This window comes from Aotus nancymaae, unplaced genomic scaffold, assembly GCF_030222135.1.
Source record: "Aotus nancymaae isolate 86718 unplaced genomic scaffold, 86718_ANA_hifiasm-v0.15.2.pri h1tg000019l, whole genome shotgun sequence".
In the NCBI taxonomy this organism is placed as follows: Eukaryota; Metazoa; Chordata; class Mammalia; order Primates; family Aotidae; genus Aotus; species Aotus nancymaae.
In genome coordinates this window covers 51,308,216-51,322,917 of record NW_026988431.1, presented here as the reverse complement: position 1 = coordinate 51,322,917, position 14,702 = coordinate 51,308,216, and the positions used below count along the sequence as shown (strand labels likewise).

The 14,702-nt window shown below is 36.4% G+C and overlaps 1 protein-coding gene across 5 annotated transcripts in view; it reads right to left on the bottom strand.

Annotated features, from left to right (window-relative positions):
• Positions 1-11,633: 11,633 nt before the first annotated feature.
• The window catches only part of MLF1 (myeloid leukemia factor 1), a 49,811-nt gene continuing 46,742 nt past the window's right edge, over positions 11,634-14,702 (bottom strand). For 4 of the 5 annotated variants that reach the window (XM_012447388.3, XM_012447389.3, XM_012447390.2 and 1 more), the window contains 2 exons: positions 13,844-13,973; positions 11,634-12,010 (listed from right to left, as the gene is read on the bottom strand). In XM_012447388.3, coding sequence (XP_012302811.2) covers positions 11,905-12,010; positions 13,844-13,973 — 236 coding nt within the window. In that variant the 3' untranslated portion in view covers positions 11,634-11,904. The remainder of the gene's footprint in view (positions 12,011-13,843; positions 13,974-14,702) is intronic. The other variant, XM_064378861.1, reaches the window with a different exon arrangement.

Here is a 14,702-nt window from a genome sequence, read left to right as displayed (position 1 = left end):
AAGTAGCTAGGACTACAGGTGTGTACCACCATTCCCAGCTAATTTTTGCATTTTCAGTAGAGACAGGGTTTCACCAGGATTGCCAGGCTGGTCTCCAACTCCTGACCTCGTGATCTGCCAGCATCAGCCTCCCAAAGTGCTGGTATCACAGGCGTGAGCCACCGCACCTGGCTATTATGTGCACTTCTGTTGCAACCAACACCACGGCTGCAGTTAGTCAAGTCTTTGAAGGATTACATAGCAAAACTGAATTGGTTGTGTCGGTAAATGCACAGACAGAGCACCTCCCATGACTGGATGGCTTTCTGGTTTCCCTTCTGGGGTCAAAGAGGTTGCTTCTGAATGTGAGTCTACACACTGAATCTTCCACAGAGAAATGCTAGTTAGCCAAAAAGCATCATCTGAACTTAACATTTTGCAGGATGTGATTAAAATTATCAACCACATTAAAGTACATGCCCTTAACTCGTGTCTGTTCATGCAGCTCTGTGAGGAGACGGACACAGAGCACACATACCTTCTCTTATACACAGAAGTGAGATGGCTTTCTAAAGGTGGATCACTGGTCAGAGTTTTTGAGTTATGATGAGAGCGGAGACCCCCTCCCCATCTCCCTCCTCACAGGCCTCCACTTCCTCCCTTGGATGAGAAGGAGGGTAAAGAGAGATAAAATACCAAAGAACTGGAATCCATGGTTAAGCGGCTTGCTGATGCCACTGACCAGGCCATAATAAGGCCCAAGGACTAGGAAAATAACTCCCTTTTCAGTTCCCAGCATTCAAGCTAGCTATAGGCCTTGAAATTGTTGCAAAGATGTTATCACAACCGGCCAGAGCCTGAAACTGGATCATGTCCTCCATGTTTGCACAATCCAGACCCTTCCTTAAAGTTGCATCTCTCACCAAGTAATTTACTGCCTTTGTTCAGCTCCTGTAACCCTTCCCCTTCTTTCCTTCCTGAGCATGCCAAATATAAACTAGCAAATCAGTGAAAGCAAAAGACTGTGAGGTCAGCTGCCCAGCCAATGGGCAATAACACAGTTTCACCTCTGCTTCCACTTTAAAAATTTTTGCAATCTACTCATCTGACAAAGAGCTGATATCCAGAATCTACAAAGAACATAAACAAATTTACAAGAAAAAAAACGAACAACTCTATCAAAAAGTGGGTGAAGAATATGAACAGACACTTTTCAAAAGAAGACATTTATGCAGCCAACAAACACATGAAAAAAAGCTCATCATCACTGGTCATTAGAGAAATGCAAATCAAAACCACACTGAGATACCATCTCACACCAGTTAGAATGGCAATCATGAAAAAATCAGAAGACAACAGATGCTGAAGAGGACATGGAGAAATAGGAACACTTTTACACTGTTGGTGGGAGTGTAAATGAGTTCTACCATTGTGGAAGACAGTGTGCTGATTCCTCAAGGATCTAGAAATGGAAATACCATTTGACCCAGCAATCCCATTACTGAGTATATACCCAAAGGATTATAAATCAATTCTATTATAAAGACACATGCACATGTACGTTTATTGTGGCACTGTTCACAATAGCAAAGATCTGGAACCAACCCAAATGCCCATCAATGATAGACTGGATAAAGAAAATGTGGCACATACACACCATGGAATACTGTGCAGCCATAAAAAAAGGATGAGTTCATGTCCTTTGCAGGGACATGGATGAAGATGGAAACCATCATTCTCAGCAAACTGGCACAAGAACAGAAAACCAAACACCACGTTCTTACTCATAGGTGGGTGTTGAACAATGAGAACACGTGGATACAGAGAGGGGAACATCACACATGGGGGCCTGTCAGGGGGTGGGGGGCTCGGGAGGAATAGGAGGGGATGGAGGGATTGGGAGGGATAGCATTAGGAGAAATACCTAATGTAGATGATGGGGTGATGGATGCAGCAAACCGCCATGGCACATGTATACCTATGCAAACCTGCACATTTGGCACATGTATCCCAGAACTTAAAGTATAATAAATAAATTAAATATATATATATACACACACCCACACACATATATATATACTGTAGAAAAACTCTTTCTAAAACAAAAAAATGTCCTTTGTAAAAAGGTGAACAATTTTTGTCTAATTCAAAGCTTATTTTTAAATAACTTTGTTACGTATAAATGAAGGTAAAAGGAACCAGAAAATAACAGAGACATAAAGAAAGTTATAAAAATAAAGAAGTTTCTTTTCTTGTAAGAAAGCTTAAAGAAAAATAATTTTATATGAGAAAGAATCTAGTATGGTAAATTTAATCCTTGAATAAAATGACTGGTTTAAGAAAGAGAGATGTTCAGGACAAACCAGAAAGTTCAAGCAGGTTATGAATGGTCTGTATCAGTCACATAGGAGGATTAAAAAAAAAGTTGTCTACAATTAAATTTAATGACGAAGTTGTCTATAATTAAAGGGAAATTATAATGGTCTTTCTAGAGATTGGGCTTGATGTAAAAGAAACACACACACAAAATAATTGGTTAGAACAATGAAATTCTCTTAAGAGATTGTTTTACTCTTTTTTTTTTTTTTTTTTTTTTTTGAGATGGAGTCTCACTCTGTTGCCCAGGCTGGAGTACAGTGGTGCAATCTCAGCTCTCTGTAACCTCTGCCCCCTGGGTTCCAGTGATTCTCCTGCCTCAGCCTCCTGAGTAGCTGGGATTACAGGTGCCTGCCACTGCCTCCATCTTTTAGTAGAGATGGGGTTTCACCATCTTGGCCAGGCTGGCCTTGAACTCCTGACTCGTGATCCACGCGCCTTGGCCTTCCAAAGTGCGGGGAGATTACAGGCATGACCTACCATGCCTGGCCATACTTTTGCTTTTTGCCTCAAGTTCTGTTTGTTGTGAGGTAAAATTTGGGTAGGGACACAGCCAAACCATATCACAAGCATTTCCAAAAAAGGCAAAAAAATCTTCATTCCTTGGGAGAGAAGACTTGGATTGGATTGGAAGAATATTGTTCAAATGGTAATATTACCCAAAGTAACCTACAGATTCAATGCAATTCTTATTAAAATACCAATGACATTCTTCTAAAAAAAATTCTAAAATTCTTTATCGAACTAGAAAAGACCCTGAATGGCCAAAGCAATTCTGAGGGAAAAAAAAATAAAGCTGGAGGCCCCAAACTACCAGACCTCAAAATATATACAAACTGTAGTAACAAAAACAGCACGGTATTGATATAAAAACAGACACATAGACGAGTGAAACAGAATAGAGAATCCAGAAATTAATCCACATACCCACAGCCAACTGATTTTTGACAAAACTGCCGAGAATACTCATTGGGAAAAGAACAGTTTCTTCAACAAATGGTACTGGGGAACCCAGATATCCATATGCAGAAGAATGAAACTAGATCCCCACCTCTCATCTTAAAAATCAACTCAAAATGAGGAAGACACCCTATTCAAAGCAATAATGGTTGATAATTTTCCAAAATTGGTGTAAGACATCAAGTCTCAAACCTGGTAATCTAAATGATTCCCAAGTATGATAAAGAAAAAGAAATCCACAACTAAATATATCCCAGTTTTAAAAAAGATGAAGAGAATCAAAGTCAAGCTAAAAAATTAACAAAGCAGCCAGAAAGAAAAGATAAATTATCGAAGGAGGAACACCATCATCCTGGTTGCACATTTTTTCATGAGCAACAGTGAAATCTAGACACCAAGGAAGTACTATATTTAGTATTGTTTGGGAGAAAACAATTGTCAAATTACAATTCCATTACCAACAGTATTGCTCAATTATTGGGTTAAATAACAACAATTTCAGATAATCCCCACTTCAAACCTGGTTCAATTTAACTATGAAAATAGTCTTTCTAAATGAACTTCCAAAGAACATAGTTCAGGCCAGGCACAATGGCTCATGCCTGTAGTCCCAGCACTATGGGGAGAGGAGGTAGGAAGACTGCTTGAGTCCAGGAGTTTGAGACCAGCCTGGGCAACATAGTGAGAACTTGTCTCTATAAAAATGCCTAAAAAATTAGCCAGGCATGGTGGCACATGTCTGTAGTCCCAGCTACTCCAGAGGATGAGGTGGGGAGGATCACTTGAGCCTGGGAGGATGAGGCTGCAGTGAGCCATGAGCATGCTGCTACTGCACTCCAGTCTGGGCAACAGAGCAAGACCCTGTCTCACAAAAACAAAAAACAAAGAATATAGTTCAGGCAGGAAAAAAAAAAGACCTCATTGGAAGGTCTGGGGTACAAAAAAAAGATGGTGAGCAAAAATATATTATAGGAAAATATTTTTTAAATGACGATATAAAAGAATACTTAAAATGATGAATTTGATACTACATGATCTCACTCATATATGGAATCTAAAAAAGTTGATCTCCTAGAGAACAGTGGGCAAGGTGTGGTGGCTCATGCCTGTAATCCCAACACTTTGGGAGACTAAGGTGGATGGATCACCTGAGGTTGTGAGTTCAAGACCAGCTTGACTAACATGGTGAAACCCCATCTCTGCTTAAAATACAAAATTAGCGGGGCGGTGGTGGTGGGCCCCTGTAATCCCGGCTACTTGGGAGGTTGAGGTAGGAGAATCACTTGAATCTGGGAGATGGAGGCTGCAGTGAGCCGGGATGGCACCACTGCATTCCTGCCTGGACAACAGTGTGAGACTCCATCTCAAAAAAAAGAGCAGAATAGTGGTCACCAGAAGCTAGGGACAGTAGGGAAGATGGGAAAATGGGAAGAGGTTGATTAATGTAAAAAGTTACAATTAGCAGTTCTAATTATTACACAGTATGGTGATTACAGCTAACAATAACACATTGTATATTTCAAAATAACCCAGAAAGAGGATTTTGAATGTTCTCACCACAAAGAATGGATAAGTATATGAGATAAGTGTACTAATTACCCTCTTTTGATCATGATACAATGAATACATGTATCAAAACATCACACTGTCAAAATATAAAAATGAATTAGAACACAACTGAACAATCCAACTATTCCAGGACATAGGAGGCTTGCTTCTTTAGACTCTGCCTTTCTCACTTCCACACCGCATTTTGAACTGCTGTCTACTTTTTTGCTAATTGTTCCCTGTGCTCTGACCACAGCCTTCTCCCCATTGACAGCCTCCATGTGCATGGTAAAGACCTTCTGTCTCCTGTAGATATAACCTCACATGTTACTACTATGGCCCTGGATTAAAATAATAGGTAGAATGGGCCTGGATGATCCATTAACTTTAGAGAAGGAACTGAAAAATATGTGCCATTCCATATGGTGAGCCATCCCATGCCTTAATCTTAGAGAAAATATAAAATGTTAATGAATCGGCAACCAACAGAATGGGAAAAAATTTTTGCAGCCTACCCGTCTGACAAAGGGCTGATATCCAGAATTTACAACGAGCTAAAAAAGATTTACAAGAAAAAAACAAACAAGCCCATTCAAAAATGGGCAAAGGATATGAACAGATACTTTACAAAAGAAGACATACGTGAGGCCAACAAACATATGAAAAAATGCTCATCATCACTGGTCATTAGAGAAATGCAAATCAAAACTACATTGAGATACCATCTCATGCCAGTTAGAATGGCGATCATTAAAAAATCTGGAGAAAACAGATGCTGGAGAGGATGTGGAGAAATAGGAACACTTTTACACTGTTGGTGGGAGTGTAAATTAGTTCAACCACTGTGGAAAACAGTGTGGCGATTCCTCAAGGACCTAGAAATAGAAATTCCATTTGACCCAGCAATCCCATTACTGGGCATATATCCAAAGGATTATAAATCGTTCTACTATAAGGACACATGCACACGAATGTTCATTGCAGCACAGTTTACAATAGCAAAGACCTGGAACCAGCCCAAATGCCCATCGATGATAGACTGGACAGGAAAAATGTGGCACATATACACCATGGAATATTATGCAGCCATTAAAAAGGAGGAGTTCACATCCTTCGTAGGGACATGGATGAACCTGGAAACCATCATTCTCAGCAAACTGACACAAGAACACAAAATCAAACACCACATGTTCTCACTCATAGGCGGGTGTTGAACAAGGAGAACACATGGACACAGGGAGGGGAGCACTATACACGGGGGTCTGTTGGGGGGGAGGGGGATAGTGGGGGGTGGGGAGTTGGGGAGGGATAGCATGGGGAGAAATGCCGGATATAGGTGAGGGGGAGGGAGGCAGCAAATCATACTGTCACGTGTGCACCTGTGCAACAACCTTGCATGTTATTCACATGTACCCCAAAACCTAAAATTCAAAAAAAAATAAAAAATAAAAAAATAAAATAAAATGTTGATTACATTCTTCTCGCAAAGTATGAAAGACAAAAAACCATTTTGTTCTTTGAAGTCAACTACTAACTTGCATTTTTCTGGGTTCTCTGAGAAGCAGATGTCAAGAAAGGATTAATCAATCAAAGATTAGGAGAAACACCTGAGAGAGAAAATGGAGGTAACTAGGTAAGTTCTTGAGCCAAAGTCAGACGTCAGAGTCTGACAACTTTCAGGAACAGACCTATTCCTGCAGGACTTAGTCATTGACTTGGAGCAGCCCATTGGAAGACGGTTATCACATAAAACGCAGAAATGGATCAGACCACAGCCAGCCAACCCCTCTATCAATTAAATCCCCTGCAGTTGGCCAGCCAGGTGTAGTCTCCTGGTCACCACCCAAGCAAATATCTGGGCTTTGAAGGAGAGTTCTATACGCATGTAAAAGAAGAAATTTCAGCCTGGTGGTAATGTCATTATTGATGAGTTCATTGACAGGACCATCATAAGTTCTTAGATCTTCTATGACAGGAGTGATTCCTGTGCCATATTCCAATGACTAAACCATGCTGTCCCCAAACTAAAGAGGTTCTCTGCAACTGCCAAGAAGCTAGGACTCTGATGTCACTCAAAGGGGACAATGGACACAAATGCAGGGTTGTTTTAGCTCCTGAGCAGAAATATTCTTGTTCTATGCTGAAGGGTAGATATTATATGACTACAATTCCAGAGGTGGAATTCTAGAGGTGATAAGGAAGCTGGAATTTACTATAACAGCATTGCCATGGGTACAGATAGTGATTGCTATAAGGAGCACGAGTATGCAGTTAATAGAGTTCTGAAGACCTTGATAGAAAATGGAGGTAGCTAGGTAAGATCTTAAGTTTACTCTTCACTATCGTATCACATATAGGGTTCATGGAATAGTCAAAACCTCTTTATTATGTGAAGAATAAGACCTAATTTTGTTAGATTACAGAAACATTAAAATAACATGGCTGCCGAAGAGAAAAGACCATAATTTCAGTCACATTGGGATACTTAACTTGAAATAATGTGATAAATACATGCAGTTTCATGCCTTGCTCATTTAGGAAGAACTAATGATATGACAAGAAATTGCGTATGTTGGAATCTCCTTCCACAAGACCTGCGCTGCTTCAAATATACAGAAAAGCAAAGCAAATCAGCTGTAAACATAAGGAAAAGGATAATACTTCATTATAATGATCAGAGAAAAAGTGCAAAATTAAGATAAGGAGATAATATTTTACAACTATTAAAATTTGTAATAGTAAAAGTTTGAGAGGTAACATCCACTACTCTCTTTGGGCAAAGGATATTTTAAAAAATGGACATTTCTGGGACATTCATTGGTACGACTATAAATATCTTTCTGTAAAGCAATTTAGCAAAATGTATAAAAAATTTGAAAATAACTATACTCTGAATTGGTAACTCTGTTCCCATAATTTATCTTAAACAAATGATTAGCCATACAGTTATGAATAAAAATGATATTCATAAACATTCACAATAGCAAAAATTTAAAACAATTTGAATAGCAAGTATTTGGAGGTAAAGTATGGTATAGCTACAATTAGACGTTGATGTAAACAATGAAACTGAAGATCATGCTTTCAAAGAATACTTACTGTCCTTAAGAAACACTCAAAAATGTGAAAAGTCAGAATATACATTTTACAATATTAATTTTGTTTTTAATATTCTATATAGCCATATAAAAGGACTAGAAATGAATACACAAATCTTTTGTTGTTTGGGGGGATGGGAGAATGGGCACTTTCTATTTTAGCATTCTTCTGCATCTTTACATTTTCCATAATGGATATAATCAAATAGTAAAGTCAATCATTTAAAAAAATGAAAACAAACTGAGAAAGTTCCAGTTCTTGGAAATACACTGATTCTGGTGAGGCAAATTTTAGGCTGCAGTATTATGAAAAGTCATTTTTTTAAAAAAGTGAACTCTATGCACCATAGAAAGAGGATTATTAATTTCTATATCCCACAATCATATTTGTATCAGTTTATGATAGTCTATAAACTATTTTAAGACTACATACATACACTATGTAACATGTTGTATATTTTTCAGATTAATATTTTATTTTCACTCCTTTCATGCCATATCATTCTTCTAGTACCAAAGTCCATAGCTAGTCTTTTTCTCTCTGCTCTAATGTTTAAGAATTAATTCCAGAGTTTATAGTTGTTAGTGGGAATAAGAAAAAATGTGTATGCTCTGTTTATCTAGAATGAGAAGTCTCATCTCTCAAATACTGCTTCATATATTTTAATGCTATGTTATTAGGTATACATAGACTTAGAACTGATGTATATTCCTGATCAATCTAATCTTTTATTTAGCAGGGTCCCCCTTTATAATCTGGTAGTCACTTTTGCCTTACATGTTTTATTATAATATAGATATGCCAACTTTCTTACAGCTAATATTTGCCATCATATCCTCTGTCAACCGTTTAATGTCTTTTGAATATGACTTTTGGAAATAGTATAGAGCTAGATTTTTAAAAATTTGAACTGACAATTTTTGTTTTTTAATTTTTTTGTCATTACTTATATACATACTTGCATTTATTTCTCATCTTTTTAAATGTTTTGTATTTATCTTTTCCTCCTTTCTTGCCTTGAGATTGAATTCATTTTCTTTTTATCTGCTTCAGAGGTATACACTCTATTGTCGGTTTTGTGGTTACCCTATTTTGACATGCATTCTTAACAGTCATAAGTTAATCATTTACTTTTACCTTGAACTTTAAGAATACGAGGACCTTAGAAAATTTTAATTTTGATTATCTTCTTCTATCTATTGTTCCTTATTTTAATTCTAGTTGATTTCCCAAAAGATTAGCCATTAATGTTTCTGTAAGTCTGAATTTTTTTACAATTAGCAAATTATGTGGAAAGTAATTTCATAGATTTAAACACACTGACTTTTCAGACTCTTTTCTTGAGATGGAGTTTCACTCCTGTCACTCAGGCTGGTGTGGAATGGCGTGATCTTGGCTCACTGCAACCTCCGCCTCTCAAGTTCAAGTGATTCTCATGCCTCAGTCTCCCTAGTAGCTGGGATTACAGGTGCCCACCACTATGCCCAGCTAATTTGTGTATTTTTAGTAGAGACGGGGTTTCACCATATTAGCCTGGCTGGTCTCGAGCTCCTGACCTCAGGCAATCTGCCTGCCTTAGCCTCCCAAAGTGCTGAGATTACAGGTGTGAGCCACTGCACTTGGCCTTCAGACTCTTTTAAGTAGGCACAAGGTACATCACTTTAAAAGACGCTGCAATAGACCACAGTGAAAAGAAAAATTATAGTTCTCCCTGTAGTAGATTTCCAAGAACAAAAACAAAAAGAATTCTCATGGAAGTAACAATAATGTATATACAAATGAAAAACAAGCTTCTATTTATTTCATTTTAAAAACCTCATGAACTCATGTAAAACAATTCATTGGTTCCTAAAAGGAGTGAAAATAAAATATTAATCATAAAATAAACCATCCTACCTAGTGTGTGTATGTAGGTTTTTGGAGTATTGCTCTGTTGCCTAGGCTGGAGTACAGGGGTGCGACCTTGGCTCACTGCAACCGCTGCCTCCTGGGTCCCAGTGATTCTCCTGCCTCAGCCTTCTGAGTAGCTGGGATTACAGGTGCCCACCATGATGCCCGGCTAATTTTTGTGTATTTAGTAGACGGAGTTTCGCCATGTTGGTCAAGGCTGGTCTTGAACTCCCGACCTCAAGCAATCCACCCGCCTCGGCCTCCCAAAGTGCTGAGATTACAGATGTAAGCCACCACACCCAGCCTGTATATACTTTTAAATAGTTTAAATTTACAGACTAACAGTATTAAATATCCATCATAAGAAGTTGTTGCAAACAAACATTCTGGGTATAGATATTGATAGTTTTTTTTTTTTATGGTACAAAGATAGAGTTCACTTTTAAGAAAGAAACAGAACTTTCCTCAGTACTACCGCCTCAAATCTTGCCTCACCACAATCACTAACAGCGATCTGATGTACAGGAATTATACTGTTAAACACAATTATTTATTAAAGTGTGTCTTTAGATTTTACTACAATGATTCAAGTTCTCATCAGTGTAATGATTTAGGCAAAAGGAAAATAACGTATGTACTTTATTAAGACTTTGCTCTATCAAGTTAATATATACAAAGGTGTTATTTAAAATTTGTGCCTTATGACAATTTCCCATTGTATTATGGCATGTTAATAGTATACTAAAGTATGCCTAAGAGGAAATTTTTAACTAATACATGCTCAATTTCAACAATGAATTAACACATTTGTATTTTATTTTAATGACTAAAGGTATAAAACACAACTAGTAAAATTAACAAAAATATGATATAAAAAGTTAGAGAAGTATGAGAACAGTCATATAATTTTACTTATAAAATTGAAAAGAAAAATACTTAGGATTAGAGAATGATCGCGGATTTTTGGGGATTTTTTCCTTGATAGAAATATTAAAAGAACAGATATGAGTTAAGATTTTTATATTCTTTTAAACTGCAAACCTAACTTTGATAAAAACAGATTAATGGTTAAATTCTAGAATAAAAAAGCTAAAGCTGATTTTAATGGTATCATTAAAAACAGTAACAACTGAATTATTAAGACCTTGTTCAAAAACACACATCAGCTGTCTAATAAATTTTGAGACAATCTATCATTCTGGTTTGGAGAATACCAAATGTATTTTTCTAAATGTCACAAAAAAAGCTAAGCAGAGTTTCTTCAAGGACTCTCCAGTTTTAGAATGTTAACCCTGGAGACAGATGAAGCTGTTTGTGGGAAAGGAGAGCAGAAATATGCCACATTAAGAAGTTAAAGAGAATGGTCAATATGATGTCTGATGAATGTTAAGAACGTAAATATAGAAAAGATACATTCTATAAAGAAATTATAACCAAAATAATTATGTACATTAGCAATTTAAAATATTTTTCTTTGAAAATAAACTATTTGATTATCTTGCCCTTTATCAAAATAATAACTAATTTCTCATAAGAGTACTAGTGTAGTTTAGCTTTATTATTTTTAAAGCTTTAAGCTAGCTGGCTATACAACACATTATAAAGTTAGAGATAAATTATTTAAACCTTTATCAATATCACCCTAGTACAGTGTTAGTAAAACTTAGACTTTTTTAACAATCTAACTTCTTATATTAATTGTAAGTGATAGAACTGCTGTGCAATCAATCTTGATAAATATAAAAGAATAACTAGCCAACACAAAAACTGGGGAAGCAAAATCAGCATTTAAGCTTTAAAAATTTAATGTATTAAAGAGTTTTATAATAATAGGCTATTTCACAATTTACTCACATTGTTGAAAATCAAAATTTTATTCCTAAAAGAGGGACGATATATAAAGCTAGGACTTTCATGAATATTCAGATATCAGAAGAAAGTTGCCAAGGACAGAACTAATTTAACAACAGGAGATTGGTCTTATGTATATTACCCAGCACCATTACTAACTGTTAAAACAACCAAAACTAAACAACTCAAATGCATGGCTTTTTATTTTTTGGTGCTTTTCACAGATGAGCCTTTGATGTGGAGTTTGTCCCCCAAAACATTTGATCTTCTTCCATATTCAATGGCTGGACTTTGGTGAGGTTTCTCCCTGAGAAATATACATGTGAATATTAGTATCATTTAAAAAATGGTCAGTGGTTTATAAATCAATAACAATATGTTAAAAACCACTGTAATATAAGAAAAGTTTTATCTTAAAAGTTTCTTAATAACTTTGAAAAACAAGGCAGACTATTTCAGTGAATTTAAGATAGCAACAGCTGTTTACTGGAGATAGATTTAACAGTTTACAGTTTAAACACTGTTTAATATTACCAGTAGGGCAGCCACTAGCCACATTTATATTTGAATTGATTAAAATCAAATAAAATAATTCAGTTCCTTAGTTGTACCAGCAATGTTCTGAGAGTTAATCAATAGCTATATGTGGCTAGTGATTACTACATTGGACAGAATAGATATATAGCATTTTTGTCATTACAGAAGTCATTTCAGAAAATGCCATTGGACAGTGTTGGTTAGAAGAAAATGCCACTGTTAAGGCCAGAAATTTATAGGTCATCCATAGAGAGCATGCCTTCTCTAAGTGGGACTTGGATTTCCTATTCAAACTTGGCACTGCTAGGTTTTTAATCAATATATTTTTCAAATGAGACAAATATCTATAATTAATATGGGAGCAAGTTTTCAATCAATTCAATAGAAAATATTAGGACTGTAAATTCCTAAAGAATTCTTTTAAAAGAAAAGATCCTAGCATATGAAATTCTGCGTAAGGCTTCTGATTTACTTGACACCCACTTGTCCACCGCTGGTTCTGTGAAGCCTTCCACCTTCTATAGCAATTCTCCACTCTCTTATAGCTTAGAACAGATTTCGTTTAAGGTCTGGTGAGGCCTTTCTCTTGAGTGTAATTTGATAGAAATTAGATAGTTTTCCATTTTCCCCCCAGAGAACTGCATTAAACTGTAGCTCTAAAGTATGTACAAAATGCATAAAAATCTCTATAATCTTTATTCATTTTTGAGATGGAGTCTGCCTCTCTCACCCAGGCTGTAGTGCAGTGGCACAATTTTGGCTCACCACAACCTCTGCCTCCCAAGTTCAAGGGATTCTCCTGCCTTAGCCTCCCAAGTAGCTGGGATTACAGGTGTGTGTTACCACACCTGGCTAATTTTTGTATTTTTAGTAGAGATGGGGTTTCACCATGTTGGCCAGGCTGGTTTTGAACTCCTGACCTCAAGTGATCCACCTGCCTCAGCCTTCCTAAGTGCTGAGATTATAAGCATGAGCCACCATGCCCAGCCAGAAATCTCTATAATCTTTAATATGTGGTTTCAGCAAATTTATTTTTCATAGTTATTCTAAAAGGAAATTCTAAAAGAAGTTAATGCTTTTGCAAAATTCTTACAAAATATCTAATACACATCAAATACGGCATTGCATGTACTGTTACATATTATACAAGTGTCTGAAATTTCATTTACTATTAAATGCTAAATTTTGATTTGTTAAGAAAGTTGTTAAGTCTTCCAAATACAGCCCCTCTTCCCTTATCATATCTCTAGGTATCTTTACCAGTGTGAAATGTATGACTCTATCTATATTCAGATGAGAATCTGTTTTACAAGAATAACTACGCTATAGTAAATTAGTTTTCCTCAAAAGGATTTTGGTCTCTATCTTCTGAGGCATAGTTTACTAGTGAATTACTAACCATACAATCCTAAACTACTATTGATTTTTAGATATAAATTTAAATTTGTGTGGAATACTCACAATTTAATGTAAAATTGTTACATCTTTCACAAAGGATACTGTGGATACAACTTGGATGGTCGTCAAAACTTTCTGATAACAGAATTAAAATCACGTAACTTTACTTCTTAAAAAAACAAATGATTTTATGAACAACTTTTACCTTCTTTTAAGCTCTCGGGATCCAGGATTCTCATGGCCAACACTTCTCATTCTAGTGTCTTCTAGATTGTGTCCCGGTTTGTACTTCAAAATCTCACTTTGCCACTCATCATCAAAAGCACAAGCATCACCTACGTTAAATACCAAGATAACGAGAATAAGTATTAAGGTATCAACTGTTGGTTACCACCTTGCTTCCACATATTTTAGTCTAGCCTGGTGTTTTCATTAGTGTAACCTCAAAATAAAGGCAGGGAGCTACTTCAAATATAAGGGCCTTTGACTAGAGTAATATTTGACTTGAGTAATACTGTCTGTTCCTCTCCTATTCCTACTAATGATCTACTTTTTTCACCTGCTTGGGTATCATATTATTCTACCCAAAGGACCAGCTGACCCAATTATGACTCATAGTTTTTCTTCCTGGGTCATCTCATAGTGAATATGCTGTTCCTGTATACATGTATACTTCTGTGGCTAGTACTATCTTTCTATGTAACTTGACCTCACAAGTTTCTGTTGTCAATTTCCTAAGACAGGTTACTCAGCTAGAATGTCAATTCATGTTGTTATGAAGTAAGTAATCTAACTTCCACAATAGCAACAATAGACAGATGATAGTACTTCTTTCAGACTGCTTTAAAATATTGTGTTCCTTCACTATATATTTCATCAAAATGTTGATTATTATGAAATACTCAGTATATATTTAAATGTGATAAAATTACAGAGGTTACAATTAAGCACAGGTCACATTATCATGGCTTCTATCTTACTGCATAAGAATAATTTTATCAAACTCCAACGTTAATAGAATTTCTTTTCTTCCTCCCTTCCCCCCGGAGACGGAGTCTTACTCT